The sequence below is a fragment of the Aspergillus heteromorphus genome (genome assembly GCF_003184545.1).
Source record: "Aspergillus heteromorphus CBS 117.55 chromosome Unknown BO70scaffold_18, whole genome shotgun sequence".
NCBI lineage: Eukaryota > Fungi > Ascomycota > Eurotiomycetes > Eurotiales > Aspergillaceae > Aspergillus > Aspergillus heteromorphus.
The window spans coordinates 120,008-135,349 of record NW_020290423.1 but is presented as its reverse complement, the minus strand read 5'-3'; the positions used below and the strand labels follow the sequence as shown (position 1 = coordinate 135,349).

At 54.9% G+C, this 15,342-nt stretch overlaps 8 protein-coding genes across 8 annotated transcripts; 5 read left to right on the top strand and 3 right to left on the bottom strand.

Annotated features, from left to right (window-relative positions):
* Positions 1-220: 220 nt before the first annotated feature.
* dscA (ubiquitin-protein ligase dscA) lies at positions 221-2,901 on the top strand (the record flags this gene model as incomplete). Its single annotated transcript, XM_025547218.1, has 2 exons — positions 221-1,639; positions 1,675-2,901. 2 exons carry the CDS (start codon positions 221-223, stop codon positions 2,623-2,625), a joined length of 2,370 nt encoding a protein of 789 aa, XP_025397949.1. The 3' UTR covers positions 2,626-2,901.
* Positions 2,719-3,875, bottom strand: BO70DRAFT_363316 (glycine decarboxylase subunit H). The gene is made up of 3 exons (XM_025543532.1): positions 3,660-3,875; positions 3,505-3,567; positions 2,719-3,369 (listed from the first exon to the last, which is right to left on the bottom strand). The coding sequence occupies exons 1-3, from the start codon at positions 3,802-3,804 to the stop codon at positions 3,053-3,055; spliced, it is 525 nt and encodes a 174-aa protein (XP_025397948.1). The 5' UTR covers positions 3,805-3,875; the 3' UTR covers positions 2,719-3,052.
* A 136-nt stretch (positions 3,876-4,011) lies between these two features.
* BO70DRAFT_363315 (mitochondrial 37S ribosomal protein bS6m) lies at positions 4,012-5,080 on the top strand. The gene is made up of 3 exons (XM_025543531.1): positions 4,012-4,180; positions 4,238-4,269; positions 4,434-5,080. Exons 1-3 carry the CDS (start codon positions 4,157-4,159, stop codon positions 4,741-4,743), a joined length of 366 nt encoding a protein of 121 aa, XP_025397947.1. The 5' UTR covers positions 4,012-4,156; the 3' UTR covers positions 4,744-5,080.
* Positions 5,081-5,409: 329 nt separating this feature from the next.
* Positions 5,410-6,872, top strand: BO70DRAFT_388210 (acyl-CoA thioesterase; the record flags this gene model as incomplete). Its single annotated transcript, XM_025545971.1, has 3 exons — positions 5,410-5,861; positions 5,942-6,285; positions 6,488-6,872. Exons 1-3 carry the CDS (start codon positions 5,637-5,639, stop codon positions 6,870-6,872), a joined length of 954 nt encoding a protein of 317 aa, XP_025397946.1. The 5' UTR covers positions 5,410-5,636.
* A 906-nt stretch (positions 6,873-7,778) lies between these two features.
* Positions 7,779-8,706, top strand: BO70DRAFT_64812 (uncharacterized protein). The gene has a single exon (XM_025548615.1). It carries the CDS (start codon positions 8,020-8,022, stop codon positions 8,536-8,538), a length of 519 nt encoding a protein of 172 aa, XP_025397945.1. The 5' UTR covers positions 7,779-8,019; the 3' UTR covers positions 8,539-8,706.
* Positions 8,707-8,720: 14 nt separating this feature from the next.
* Positions 8,721-9,580, bottom strand: BO70DRAFT_430316 (putative quinol monooxygenase). Its single transcript, XM_025548148.1, has 3 exons — positions 9,235-9,580; positions 9,076-9,188; positions 8,721-9,020 (listed from the first exon to the last, which is right to left on the bottom strand). The coding sequence occupies exons 1-3, from the start codon at positions 9,295-9,297 to the stop codon at positions 8,873-8,875; spliced, it is 324 nt and encodes a 107-aa protein (XP_025397944.1). The 5' UTR covers positions 9,298-9,580; the 3' UTR covers positions 8,721-8,872.
* BO70DRAFT_64846 (uncharacterized protein) lies at positions 9,336-11,417 on the top strand. The gene is made up of 3 exons (XM_025548616.1): positions 9,336-9,682; positions 9,785-9,933; positions 10,013-11,417. Exons 1-3 carry the CDS (start codon positions 9,641-9,643, stop codon positions 11,172-11,174), a joined length of 1,353 nt encoding a protein of 450 aa, XP_025397943.1. The 5' UTR covers positions 9,336-9,640; the 3' UTR covers positions 11,175-11,417.
* Positions 11,418-12,512: 1,095 nt separating this feature from the next.
* Positions 12,513-13,987, bottom strand: BO70DRAFT_64853 (chitin synthase export chaperone). The gene is made up of 3 exons (XM_025548617.1): positions 13,665-13,987; positions 13,017-13,588; positions 12,513-12,919 (listed from the first exon to the last, which is right to left on the bottom strand). Exons 1-3 carry the CDS (start codon positions 13,900-13,902, stop codon positions 12,725-12,727), a joined length of 1,005 nt encoding a protein of 334 aa, XP_025397942.1. The 5' UTR covers positions 13,903-13,987; the 3' UTR covers positions 12,513-12,724.
* Positions 13,988-15,342: the final 1,355 nt, after the last annotated feature.

Genomic DNA, 15,342 nt, shown 5'->3' with positions numbered 1-15,342 from the left:
CGGCTCTCGCCTGAGGCCTCGACTCATCATCGCATCATCGACTCCCGCCTGGCCCGGTCCAAACCTCTCATCATTCTCCCACTCTCTCAACATCCGGCGTGGTCGCGCTCCAATGACTCTGCCTTATTAGTGCGTCCCTGGCTTGCTATGTAAACGGGCCATGCGACGCTCAGCCACATAGACTCAGTCCGATGCCCGCGACTCCGACTCATCGGCCCCTATGGATCACCGCGGCTCTTTCTTCTTCTTCCTGGTGGTCTTCTACCTCCTCCTGAGCTCGCAGTCTCATTCGCCCTTGGTGTCTCAGGATCGGGAACACCAGAGAGAACTGGAGAGGGAGCAAAATGCCCTGCACATGCTGAATGAGTCCAAGTATGGCGACTTCGACCCGAGGGCCGACAGGTGGCTTCCCTTCCCGGGCGTCAGGAAGAACGACAGTTATGCCTGGGATCTCCTCCCCGAGGTCCAGGATCGGGCCCGGTCTCAGCTGCGAGCTACCATGGCAGAAGCGGGCTTGAAGCCCCCCAAGGCCCTGGCGGTCCCCGAGGCGTTTCCCGATCTCAACCTGACACAACTGCTTCTCCCGGTCTACCGCAACGCAACGGGTAAGTTGCGCGGCGAGTGGGTGCGCCGCAGACAGGACAAGGGACACACCCCGCTGAACACCTCCGCAATCGTTCTGGAAAACGAATACTTCACGCACGAGTTCAGCCAGAATATCACGGGCGACAGTGGCACGTTCTATCTCGACCTCCGTGAGGGCGGCGGGGAAGAACTCCGGTTGCCAGATGGGCATGCTCGGGAGATCCGGGCAACTCTGGCTGCCGAGAGCGGCGATTTCTGGGGAAACACCTGGTACCTGTCGCTATTTGGGGTTCATTTCCCGGAGACAGGGAGCATCATCCTGAGTACCACCAGCGAGAAGTTCGGGGGCGTGTTCTCTCTGCCGCATCTGGCCCTCTCGTCGGACGCATACAACCTCACCCATCAGCTTCTTATCAAATCCCTCTCGGATACCATATCAGAGAAACAAAACCGACCCCCTACCCTCTTCCCATGGTCCTCGTTGGTTGGAACGGAGCAGATAGAATACCCAGCGCCGAAATGTGAGCACATTGTCTACCTGCAGCAACATCCGGTCGCGATCCATGGCTACCTCACCGACAAAACGATCATCGAGCAAATGGAGCAAGAGCTCAGGTACCCGATGGGGGCGCCCATCCCGTCCCCTCCGCTGTTGGTCATGTCTGCGGTGGTGTTCTCGCCCGACTGTGGGTATATCCTGGAGACCAAAGGCACGCCCGACTTCCCTCCGACGGAGACGCTGTACCTGTCGGGACCAAAGCTGGAGGAGTTTGGCAAGTACTCCGCTCGCATCATCTTCGTGATATCTGCCTTCTCCGTCGCTCAGATCGCGCTGCTGTTACGCCAGATCAAAGAGGCATCCACGCCTTCGACTCGAAGCCGGGTCAGTTTCTACACAATCGCCATGATGGCGTTCGGAGATTCGTTCGTGCTTGTCTTCATGCTGTTGGAGCTTTACCCGGCCGTATCGTTCCTGGTGATGACAACGGCATCCTTCCTTACTTTTCTCTCCGTCAGCTATATTGGGATGAAATTCATGATGGAAATCTGGGCCGTCCAGGCCCCAGAGCGACGGGAGCAAGACCGCAGGGCCCCCCGAACACACGCCCAGGCAGCCTGCCGCTACCCGCCACAATGGCCCGAGTCCGAGACAGCGGCGCGACCCCAATCATTTTGACGCCGGACCAGGATCCTCCCCCGGAGGAAGACGAGCCACCCACCGCTCGGAACACCACGCTGACTGCGCGAGATACCCGCGGGGATGTGGGAGCCATGTACGCGCGGTTCTACTTTATCCTGTTCGTCCTACTCATCATCTCCATCTGGTCCTTCCTGTGGCCAAACCGGATGGGCGCGATATACGCCCGGGTTCTCGGGTTCGTGTACCTGTCGTTCTGGGTCCCGCAGATCCACCGCAACATCATGCGCAACTGCCGCAAAGCACTGCGCTGGGATTTCGTGGTCGGGCAAAGCTTCCTGCGAATGTTCCCGTTCATCTACTTCCTCACTTCCCGCGGAAACGTGCTCTTCATCCGGCCGGACACGACCACGGCCCTGGCCCTGGCCGGCTGGGTCTGGATCCAGGTCTGGGTGCTGGCGAGCCAGGACATCCTCGGGCCCCGGTTCTTCATCCCCCGCGGCTGGGCACCCCCAGCCTACGACTACCACCCCGTGCTGCGCGACACCGCCGGGTCGGGCGACGACCTCGAGTCCGGCGGCGTCCTCCCGATCGGGGCGCTACGGGCCGACGAACGCGAATACGCCAGCGAAGCCAAGGACGAAGACAAGCACCGAGCCAAAGACAAGAAGAAGGCCATCTTCGACTGCGCCATCTGCATGCAGGAGATCGAGGTCCCCGTGCTGGCGGCCCTCGGCACCGCGGGCAGCAGCAGCGTCACCGACGGCGCGGCCACCATCCTCAGCCGCCGCACCTACATGGTCACCCCGTGTCGGCATATCTTCCACAGCGCGTGTCTGGAAAGCTGGATGCGCCTCCGGCTGCAGTGTCCCATCTGCCGCGAGTCCATCCCCCCTGTATAGTCGTGTACGATACGATACTATCCTGACCGACGCGTCAGACGTACAGAATACTTCCGCCATCGATCTACAGATAGAAGCCAATATGATATGGAAAACTCAGGTAATATCATATATTCCATTTCCCGTCTGCTCTGCCCGGACAGACAGACAGGTTGCCTTTTGTTGAAGAAAAGACCCGCCGATGACGGCACGACGTAGCGTACGTAACTCTAGACACTAGACAGTCACTTTGTGATGAAGACATAACCATCCATTCATTCCCATTCCCATTCCACAAACAACCAATAAAATCCAGCCAAAAAGGCCAACCAACCAACAACAATCATAACAGAACCGCACTTTATAAACCAACAACCATCATCCATCCATCAATTCAAGTAATTCACCCCCAGCCAAAAGAGAAGAAAGAAAGAAATCACTCAACCTCTTACTCCTCATCAATCGTCTCCTTGTAGGCCTTCTCATCCAACAGCGCATCCAACTCCTTGACGTCAGCGACCTCGATCTCGGCGATCCAGGCCTCGTCCTCGGGACTCTGGTTGATGAACTTGGCCTTGTCGTCCAGCACGGCGTTGCCCTGCGTCACGGTGCCGGAGACCGGGGAGAGAACGTCCGACGCCGACTTGACGGACTCGACGGCGCCGACGGGCTCGCCGGCGCTGACTTCCAGACCGACTTCCGGGAGCTCGACGAAGACAACGTCGCCCAGGGAGTGCGCGGCGTATTTGGTGATGCCGATTTTGGCTGGATATGGCGAAGGTGAAGTGGTTAGTTTTGGGGGTTATTTGAGGGGGGCAGTTAAGGGGGGAGGGGGGATTTAGCAGGGAGTGGGTGGGTGAGTGTAGATGTGGTGTGGGGAGGGAGGGAGGTATAACATACCCGTCTTGCCATCATCAGCGAGCTCAATCCATTCGTGCGACTCAGTGTACTTCTTCAATTGAGCTGGACAAAAATAAATCAGTATGCTCACAAGCCATATCAGGGTCATCCGCCCTCTGAGAGGGTAATTCAGGGGAGGGGGGGGGGTTCCTCACCCAAAGGGCTCTGGGAGAAGCACCGGATACTTCCCCGCGGGAAACTGGCGGGCGCGGCGGCGGCCCTGCAGACGGAGGGGAGAGGGAGCTTCTGGGCGAGGAGACGGGAAGCGAAGGGGCGGAGGGAGTGGGCGATGGGAGACATTGTGAGTAGTAGAGGTGGGGCTTGAGAGGAGAGAAAAGAGAGAAGAGAAACTGAAGGGGGAGGTGAGAGAGAGTTTGTGGTGTGTGGATTGGAGAAGAGGGAAGATGAGGAAGAGGAATGAATTAAATACGGATGACGGAGTCGGAGTCGAGATGGAGATTCCCGGCGCGCAGCGAGAGAGAGAGCTGATAGATAGCGGGTGCCAAGGCGGTTGCTGATAAGAGAGAGTCACTGACTCCGCAACCGCTCCGGAAAAATCTCATCCCCTTCCAGTCCAGTCCAGTCCAGTCCAGTCCACGACGCTATCTATCATTGCTCTGAGAAGCACCCCACTCCACACATCGTTGATGCCATGTTGTACGAGCTGATTGCCATTGTATGTGATTCCGGGTCTGGGAATTAGGGGAGGGTCACTAATGCTGATTGTTTGCAGGTCCGTCCCGGCAGCCTCCACGAGGTTCGAGAGTACGTTGACCAACTACCCGCCTATCCACCACCCACCACCACCCACCACCACCCACCACTGCGCGTGTCGATGCAATTCTAGCAGAGATACTATCTCGCGAAATATTCAAAACTCTACACACACTACACCATAACCCTGATACCTAATTGACTGACCACCACAGAATCGCCCGCCATGCCGGCACCCTCGTCCTGCGCTCCGGCGGCGTAGTCCGCGGCTTCACCAACTGGGGCACCTTCCGTCTGCCCAAGCCCACGACCAAGCACCAGGCCCGCTACACCGACGGCCAGCACTTCATCATGCGCTTCGACACCGCCGGCCCCGTGCAGTCCGCCATCCGCCGTACCCTGGCGCTGGATCCCCGGATGATCCGCTTCTCGGTCGTCAAGCTCGGCGACAAGCTGGAGGAGGTCAAGCACGTGGACGGCAAGGTTGAGTGGAACAACAACCGCAGCATCGCCGAGTCGATCTGAGGAATGAGGATATCTAAGGTGTCAGGGTTGATGGATTATCCTCGGGAGGGGAGGTGATGGGCTGTGTTGTTTGGTTGGGGACGGAGCGGATTCGAATCGTCAATGAATGTATTATCTTTGGGATGGGGTTTTATTTCACGTGTGTATATCATATCAGCATTATCGGCGCATATATCTTACTTGGCAGATTTGGTCAATAAAGATGGTGATCTGTTTCTTTATGCTTGATCGATGGGGGTGCTGGCATAAGGTACTGTCTTATTGTCGGACTAGGATCTGGATGGCAATTGTGCTGGCAGTGGTGCTGATCTAAAGTAACTGGATAGTGGTGGAAGCCGTGGATGACTAGAATCATCTCAAGACCGCTCTTCTACCGCATACCCCGTATATGAATGAGTGTACTACATGGAATGGAACGATGATTACCCAGCTTTCCATACCTGTGTATCGAGCCCACAAGCTACACCATACACGATCGCTTGAATGCACAAGGGATAAGCAGCCCTTCTTGCATGTTCCACTTAAAGAGCCACCGTCGATCCCCCAGCCATGCCTCACGGGCAACCAACCAACTCCGCCCCGTCAGCCGAGGCTCCCCTGGCCTGCGTCGGTTAAGATCGATCCATGGCACTCGTCTACCCCAGCTTACAGTTAGCCTGTTCCTTAGTCCTTTTATAGGGGATGCGAGGGTCCGTGTTTAATTTCGACTAGACACCTATATCGGCTCAGCGGTGGAAGCAATTTCACGGGTCTCCCATCAGCGTTGTCTATGACCTCTCCGCGGTCATCACATCGCCATCACCATCATTACTACCACCGCCACCATCGCTATCAACATCTACATCAATATCCACACCCACCAACCAACCAACATCACAACCTAATCTCCCACCATGCCAGACCGCTACATCGAAAGCCCCTCCTCCTTCGCGGAACTGATGTCCCTCCGCCGCCTCCCCAACCCACTCAACAACCCAGGCCCCGAACAAACCTCCCACTTCGAATCGCTCGCCCCGCCCTATCCCCCCGGCGAAGGCACCCGGGCATTCGGCGGACACGTCTACGCGCAATCCGCCTACGCAGCCTCACAAACCGTCGACAAGGGCTTCGTGATCCATGTAATTCCCCCCCCCCCACAACTCATACCCCATACCCCATACCCCAACCCCAACCCCACTAACACCCCTCACCACCCCAGAACACAACCGGAACATTCATCCTCGGCGCCCTCCCAGACACGCCCTACACATACAGCGTGCGGCACCTCCGGGACGGAAAAATGTACTGCACGCGGGCGGTCGACGCGCGACAATCCAACACGATCATCTTCAGCAGCCTGGTCTCGTTCAAGCGGGACGAGAACCAGAGTCCGTTCTCGCATCAGCCTCGGCCCGTGCAGCAGCGGTATGCGGAGATTCTGGGGGGGACGAGGCCGGAGGACTGGCCGGTGAGTCCGAGTGTGGATGCCGATTGGTGGGTCGAGATGGGGGTCGAGGGGAGGGAGTTTCCGGGGGTTGATGTGCGGAAGGTGGGGATGGGGGGGTTTAATGATAGGGTTGGCGGGTTGGGGGGGATGGGGATGGCGATGGGGTAAGGGGAAGGGGAAGGGGAAGGGGAAGGGGAAGAGGAAGAGGGTGCCTGGGAGGTGGAGGCAGTTGGCGGTTTATAGGTTGAAGGGGGGTTGGATGGGGAGGGGGAGGGGAGGGGAGAGGGTGAAGGGTAATGGGAAAGGGTTGTCGTTAAGAGAGAGGGAGGAGGATGGCGAGTTCGATAATCTGTATGCGTGCGCGCATATGTATGCCTGTGATCGGAACTCGCTGTTGTTGATTCCGCGGGCGTTGGGGGAGAGGCATTGGACGTCGATGGCGAGTTTGACTCTGACGGTGGTGTTTCATTGCCTGGGGGAGGCGTTGAGGATGGTGGATTGGGATGGGGATGGGGATGGGGATGATAAGGAGGGACAAGGGCTGAAAAAGAAATGGTTCGTGCAGGAGGGATGGACGCCCAGGTCGGCGGAGAACCGGGCCGTTCATGAGAGTTGGCTGTGGACGCCTGGTGGGGAGTTGTTGGCGACGAGTTATCAGGATAGTCAGTTGCGGTTGACGAGGGGGACGGGGGAGAAGCTATAGAGTATGGCTATACTATACATGGTTGCATGGATGGAATTGATTTTTATCCCCAGACATAATATGGTATCTTGACCAACTATCTAACAACATTGTGTAAAGCTTGAATCCAGACATACATAATAAACTACGCGCTCTGGAGCTCAATCTCAATCCAAACTTGATGGCCCACGCTGCTGTGGTAGAGCATGATGTGCCACTCCCATTTGTGGTCTTCTTGTTTGAAGAAAGCAAGCCGTGGCATCGTATAGGTATACTTACCTATCACACGACGGAAGCTTACCTTATGAACTACAAGGCTTTATCCAGGGAACCTTCAACTCGCTCACGCCCCCGAGGGCCCCTGTTGCGTCGCTTATGATCGAGTCTGGCACCTTCTCGTAATGCTTCATGCCCCCCCCCCCCCTTCAATCCTTTAACACAATGTCCCAGTGGCATAAACGATGCATATATCGACTCCGAGGAGAGTAGTCGCCGGGCAACGCGCATAACCACAAGCAGCATGAGGCTGATACTGAGTCTGACAGGTATTCATATTGTGTTTTCCAGCGTACTCGACTGTGCCAGGTTTCCTGTCCGCTGTTTCGAATATTATAGAACGCAAAGGTTGTATCCCCGACGGAAGGGGCCATAAAAAGCCCCGGGTCGATCTCTTCTGGCTTCATCATGGGCTAATAGATTCATGACCACTAGTATAAGTACCCCTGAGTATATCCCATCAATATACCAAGGAGCAGCCAGAAACCTCACCAAAAGACATAAGTAAACCAACTAGCCGAAGCAGTATATTCCAGATGAGAGAACCGCAAGAGCGGAGTCCGTCCTTGAAAGGAGATGAGCACGAGCACAAAACCAGCACCCGCACCGGCAACCTCGGTGTAGGCAATCAATCCAATGCTCCTGTTCAAACTTCTTCTGGCCCGCGCCGGCCAGATCCTACTGTCCAGGTGCAGCGCTTGAGGCTTTATGAGCATAATTCTTCTGGAAACTGTGCTTTTCATTCTTTGTCGTAGTGTAGGCGGGTCGGTCTGGTCATTGCAATCATATCACATTTGAGCTTGATCACCGGGGAATAAGATTCCAGGTCCCATCTTGCATTATTCTCGACCCGTCTGACGAATATTGTTTCCTTGTAGTTGGAGCGAAATCCATGCATGCTTCAAATCTATTTCGCGCATGTACCGGGTACTTTGTTCTGGAGTACAGTAGTACCTACATAAGCAATTATTGTATTGAGTCGGCCGAGTACTTGGAGGCCAAACGCGGCCATTCCAGCAACGAGCAAAATCGCTGTAAATTCCAGATATCTGATGGCTTCAAGGGTAGAACGCTTTATATCCAACAATGCATTACTTGCCTCATAGGGCGATATTTCACTCCGATATGTTTGGCTTTTTGTACGGTATTCTGCCAGGGCGATATGGCATATGCGGATGTTTCGGAAATTCGGTCCTCGGCAGAATACCCATATCCCGGGTTCATACCCCGTGCGAAAGGAACGAGTGGAATGGTTGAAGGTTTTCATGGAAGAGCCTTGGTTTTATCTTCTGGCTTCTTTTGTCGGTTTTTGTTGCGTATTGAGACGCATTGGGTTTGTATATTGGGTTACTGGCACGGTGTGATTAACAGACGATGTATATTGGTTGGCTCAGTGTTCCATGAGTTGTAGATGTAGGAGTAGTCATCATGAAACTGCCATTCCAGAATTAATTGAATTCGCATCGTACATGCCAGATATAATGGCTGGTGGGATGATGTTGGGAACTTAAATGAAGATCCCGGGTGGGCAGAGACGGGTAGATATATTTATATTAGGCAATGGCCATGGCTCTTCACTGGCACCGAGTGAGTGACTCCACTGACATTGACAGGACATTTCCATTGAATCAGGGTTAGAGGGTGTTGGAGTAATAAAAAAATTTAGGAGGTGAATAAGGCAAACATTTTCATCTTCACTAAACCTCTCTATATACGACGGGAGCCTCAATATACTTGGACCGACCCTAAAGCTTCGATCTACCTTCGAGTCCACCAACAAAGCTAGCACTCCTGATCTCCGGGGCCTGTGCCAGACAGGGTCCCACTGCGCGCGAGAATTGCTTGAACTGTGATGTCGCCATATGGGCCTTGAGACTATCACCATCCGCGTATCTGTGGTCATTTTGTAAGCCCGTTGGTACCATGAAAAGGCTCTACGGAGGCCTACTTTTCAACCAGAATCAGTTCATCTTTGTCGGTGGGACGGAGAGCAAGATAGACATGCGTCCCGTGCTCGTGATCCCGGATGTGTTGCGAGAATGCATTGAAGGCTGCTACAACCTACCCAGGGGTTAGTAGGTATGTCCAGAGACATCAGACCACATACTTCGTTGAATTTCCCTGGCTTGGGCACCAGCTTCACCACGTTGTATATCTCACGCGGGGCCATGATGTCGACTGTGGATTGACTGATGATCGATCTCCTGGGGCGGCCTCGCTTCTACTTAGGAGGAATCGGCAGTCGGCAGAGATGGATGTGCTGTGGAGAATGGGACAAGCCGAGGCTATACCTCCCAAAACCATCTGGCCAATCATTCACGTGAGACGGACTCGTGGCCCATCACGTGGTCTGGAGACCCGATGACGTAGCCGCTTCCCGAGCCTTCGTTGTTTCTCTTGCACTCTTGCACTCCTGCACTTTCACGAGAGCTCCCTCTCACCCAGCAACCCCTCGCCAACGCTCGGTCCTTCGTCCCAGCAACGTGCCGTCCGATCCGGCACCGCAATATACAATGAAGAAGACCCTGCTTTTAGTGTTCATCCATGGCTTCAAGGTACCGAACAAGCTTCCGCCCTCATCCAGCATCGTGGTGTCGGCACGTGCCCGGTCCTTGCCGAGTATTATACTTCCAAGATTAGCTCGCTAACACTCCCAGGGGGATGATGATACGTTTGGCGAGTTTCCAGACCACCTCCGTGTGCTGATGGCCCGGTCCCTCCCTGCTGTGCAGGTCGCTACGGCAGTCTACCCGAAGTACCAGACTCGAGGCGAGCTAAAAGAGTGCGTGGGTATGTTCCGGGAATGGTATGTCGCCATCGCCTCTGTTCGCGAGCTCTGGCCGGAGTGGGTGGGACACACTATTGACCCTTGGTCCCGCATGTAGGCTGCAGAATAAAGTCATCGACTTGGAGGTCGAAAACCGGACGGCTTCACCCACTGTTGATCCCTCCGTCCATGTTTTTTTGATTGGGCACTCCATGGGCGGGATAGTCGCCGCAGAGACCCTTCTGCTGCTTGCTTCGGAACAGCCCATTCCCACGAAATCCGCCGCAGATATCTCGACGGATCCGACTGCAACTAACTCCCTAGCGGATTCTGGAACGGCGGTGGGGGCGGGGTCTTTCATGTTCCCTCATATCCAGGGTATCGTCGCGTTCGATACCCCTTTTCTGGGCATCGCTCCCGGCGTGGTATCGTACGGCGCCGAGGGCCAGTACCGAAATGTTACCTCCGCTTACACGGCACTATCGGAAGCGGCTGGCTTGTTTGGGCTGGGAGGTGGCAGTTCCTCACACAAGTCAGCGTCTAGCGGTCAGGGAAACGATTCCAATAAGCAGCTGCCCCCTTCGGCTCCTAGCACCTCCTCGGCCACGGACGCCGCCGCGACGCCGTCCTGGCAGCGGTGGGGCCGATATGCCATGTTTGCAGGAGCAGCAGGGGCCTTGGCCGCTGGCGGAGCGGCCGCGATGTACTCCCAGCGTGATAGGTTGACGGACGGATTGGGCTGGGTGTCATCCCATTTGGCATTCGTTGGCTGTCTAGCCCGTGCTCCGGAGTTGCGGCAGCGTCTCGCGCTCTTATCCGAGGCACAACAGGAGCGAGGGGTTGGCTGCACCAATTTCTATACGTGCTTGGGCCAAGGCGCAAGTTCTCTGGTCGAGAACAACAAATCCGGGACTTCATCGTTTAGCCAGAAGATTATACGGTCCAAAAACCGCACATTTTGCTCGCTTCCCGCGGAAGTGGAATCGGGAGCCTCGCATCGAGACATTCGATGGGTCAGGGCGGTGAACGATAAAGCTGCAGATGAAATCAAAGCGCACGTTAGCATGTTCTTGCTAAAGGAGAACCCGGCGTTCTATTCACTCGTTACTGATGCATGCCAGCTGCTGGTGGAGTCGGTGGACAAGGGCTGGTACGCTACGGCGACGGGGCCAATCGAGGAAGTAAACGAGGACATGCAGCCGCAGGCCGAGGCTGTCCGCGCCGAGGGCCAGACCGATAGTGGGTTCATGGACGGTGAGGACGTCGTGGTCGTGGAATGATCTCGTTCCAGCACCAAACAACGCAGCTCACCAATCAGAAATCCAACCTGCCGAACATATCTAATTCCCATTACCATCAGTACTGACAAGCTGCACGATCTCCGATCAAAAACAGTCCAGTCTCCCACTATCCCTCACCACCCACTCCCCTCAGCCTTCCAGAAAGAAGAAAGAGAGGGGGGGGGGTGTTTCAGAGCACGAAATTCTGCACCCATCTGCAGATTATCCCGCGTAATCCGATATATCGACCGCCCAGCCTGGACTGACAGTATGACTGGCTCGTGGCTGACCGTCTGGAGGGTCTGATCGCACCCATACTCCGGTGCGATGGGGGAAACCGAAAGCGGGGCCCAAGATGGCTGATGCTTACGGAAATCCCCCCTATGGCAAGGCAGTCCGCGCTACGCCCTAACAAAGCATCAGTGAATACTGAATAGGGATGCGTCCCCCGTGTTGTCGCGGACCCGACCTTTTCTTTCGTCCTGAATGGCCTGGCCGGCAATGACCAAGTCGGTCGCCCCTCTATCTATCTATCTACTGGGATTTCCTCCCAAGGAGCTTTCGGAATTGATTTCCACTGGCCAGACGTCGACGTGCGTCCACGAGTCCACCGCCCGTGGTTTTGTCTCGACGGTAACTCCGTATTCCATCATATTTTACTTTACTAGTTACCGTTTATCGTGGTTGCTATACTATGCATTTTCTATGTCGGGTCCAGACAGCATTAATGTTAATTCCCTTGCGGAATTCGACTACCTAGATACCTACCTACCTCTAAAATTAAACAAAATGAACGAAATCGATCCACTATCTATCTAGAGAGGTACTTACTATCTATCGACTAGCCTGGCTAGATGCCTGCCTACTCCAGAACCACTATGCCAATCCCGCCGTGTCATTGGCGCGGAAATAGTATCACGCGTATCATAAGATTTAAGTACAGTACGTAGGGACGGATCGGAACGAGAAAAACAAATATCGTACGGACGGACGGACGGACGGACGGACGTAAGGTATGTACGGAGTGCGTCTTATTCTCCACAAGTCCACACACTATTTCCCCGCTAGTAGGGAGCACATAAGATGAAATCGAAAGTAATAAAGACAGGGCTCTCACTAGTCCCATAGGCTAAGACTGGGGCTGGAACTAAGGAGTGGTAAAATCGACAGAGAAGGAAGAAAAAGAAACGCAAGGAAATGGAATGGAAAGAGAAAACAAGGTGAATAATAAAATGGAATTCTGGGGATGATGATGATGATATGGCGTGAGATGTCATGTGTCGTTAGTATGGATTAGTATGTAAATGGATAGATGGATAGATGGATAGATAGTAGGTAGTAGGTTTGAATGATCTATGGCTGCGCTGCATGCGACTGCACTGCACTGCAGGGATAGCCCGGGGATGGAGGACGGGCGGCAGAGAAATCATTCGGCGAAGGTCGGGCGGTAGAGACATCGACATCGGATAGAGCGTGCGGTTGGACGTTTCACGGCAGGGGAAAGGAAAGGGAGAAAAGTGTAAAATACACACCGACACGACTTGAATAGGCTAATAGTTCTTGTTGTGGGTGTGATAGGTGGAAGCCCGGTGGTGATGATACATGCTCCCGGCATACTCCGAGCCTGCATCCTGGTATGCGGTTTGGCGGCGATCGTCTTCGGGAAGGAGTTCCTTGACTTCCCAGGTGTTGGGTTTGATTCCGACGGAAAATTCGAGATCTTCTTTGGTGATGTAGTCCCAGAACTAGGCAGGGGTGTCAGGCCATGTCATGTCATGCAGGCAGGGAGAACCCTAGCAGAAAGGACCTTGAGGGTTTTGGGGAGGAGGGGGGAGAACGTACTTTATACACCATCATGACGGCGAGGAGGTTGCAGAAGGTGGCGAAGAATAGCCCATCCATGTAGTGCTGCACATTATCACAGATCAGATCGCTGAATGCGTAGAGAAGCACCTGGCCGCAGATAAAGACCCCTAGACCGAATGCGATGTGACCTAGAGGCCAGCGGTCTTCGAGCGTGTTCATGACGAGCAAAAGTGACATGACCAGGTAGATGGCGATGCAAATGGCATTTAGAAGGTATGTTACAACGAACATGCCGACGGTGTTGGTTGGCCCGAGGCCGCCCCATGACTTGAAGGTCGCGAGGGAGATCAGGAAGGATACGAGGAACATCGCCGCGGAGGTTAACCGTAGAAGCCAGACGGAGAGGAATGTCCCGTCTTCGTAGAGCTGGAAGCCGACAAATCCATTGACGAGCAGGGATGTGCACAGTGCCGAGACCAGGCCGTTCTGCACGGCGGCAAAGTATGGGAACGGGCTACTGCCGGGGGGAGTTACTCCCGCATCGAGGATCAGGGAACACATGGTTAGGAGCATGTAAATGTAGAAGAATGTGATGATTTCCTTGCGACCTGATATGACGTAGTGTTAGTTTGTGATATTCAGTTGTCACCGTGTGTAGTGTTAGACAGGACGCCCGGGACATACCGACGGCAGTGAACTTGGACCGGATGTGTAGAATCATGATCACGGTCATACCCAGCGCAATCAAGTGAAGGAAGCACGCAGCACCTTCGAAGATGATGGTGTTGGCGACCTCGATGTTCCGCGCATAGCAGTTGGGTATGATGCCGGTCGAGCCCGATATGGAGGAGGGCGGGCCGACCAACGAGCACAGAGGCAGCGGCGCCTTCTCGCATATGGAATTGAAATCGCCGAACCCCATGTTCGTGGTGAAGCTAAATCGAGCAACAGAGGATGTGTGAGAGATCTCCGATTGTTTGGGTCGACCGATAGCCTGCACGAGATGGGCGGATCCGATAATACCGAGCCCGTCTCCACAACGACGGACGGAGGCGGGTTGTTGTTACCTGAGCCAAATGGGCACCCCTCCTTTCACCGGAGGGCGATGGCAACGAGTGAGGTGGCTGTCACGGACAGGAGCAGCAGGCTGACGAGTGACAGCGGGAAGCGAGCGTAGAGGATCGACCGGACCCTAGTACAGCGAGCGGACCATGATGCAACCAGGGAGCAGGAGGGAGGCCGAGGGGCGCATGGGAGGGAAGATCTTTGGCGTTGCGGCCTCGAGACGATGGCGGGCAGGGGATCACGGGGTTGGGTTCCCCTAGGCCCGATCGGGGCTGGTCCGGGGGATAAGACCCCGGTGCTCCTTTAGGTCTAGCGCATCACCGCATCGCCGTCTGCTGCTAGCCCGAATAGGAAGGTTGTTTTTCTTAGTGTATTGTCCCACCCGGTATATCTACTGCTAAGATAGGGCATGCATGTAAAGGACCGTACTACTAGTATCTTATCCGTACTACAACCAGTAGTACCGAGGTAGTAGTAGCAACAGCGCTTAGGATGTACTTTTGGACGGAGTCCGTGGGTCATAAGCAAACAACAGATGTGCTGGACATACGTAGTATAGGCAGTTGGCTAAGTCCGCCTGCAGGTACAGTGGCTTATCACCTCTTAGCTTTGGATGGCCCCAGCACCTGATTGCTGGGATGAAAGACTAACTGGTTCCAGTTCGGAGGACATACTCAGTCGGTACTCGGTAGGTACTACGGAGCACTATCTACTAGATAGATATGCCATAGCACTGTGGACGGCGTGGACGAGTCGCGATGCGGCCTAGCGCCCCCACCTGATTCCGAGTCCAACTCGGGAAATGCCGAGTGTGGGCGTGGAACTCGACGCTTCGCTTTGAACGCACTGGACGCTTTGGACGCTTGGGACGCCGTCACCATCAATGGCCGTCGTGGGTTCTGACTCGCAATCCACCACCTTAGTGACTTAGCGACCATGCCCTCCCAGTATCTAGTCCCGCAGTCCATCCTATCTCGGGCGTGGGCCAGGCTCATCATATCCATCCATTCATCCACTGCATCACTAGGTGGATGCAAATGGTAACTACCCCTCCCGTCACTCGCCCTTCCTAGGCCTACCCAGGCCATGATCGAGGTTTCATCACTCCCATGGCCTCCTTACCTTGCCTCGCCTTACCTCATTTCCTGCTCTGAAATCTGGAATCTCCCGGTCCTCTCTCCGATTTGGAGACGCTGACACCGGACCTGGAAGTCTTGGGCACTTTGCCTTGGCGAATCAATTAGTACCGTGGGAGGTGCAAGCCTCATCATTTACACCCTGGTCTGCCTCAGAAACA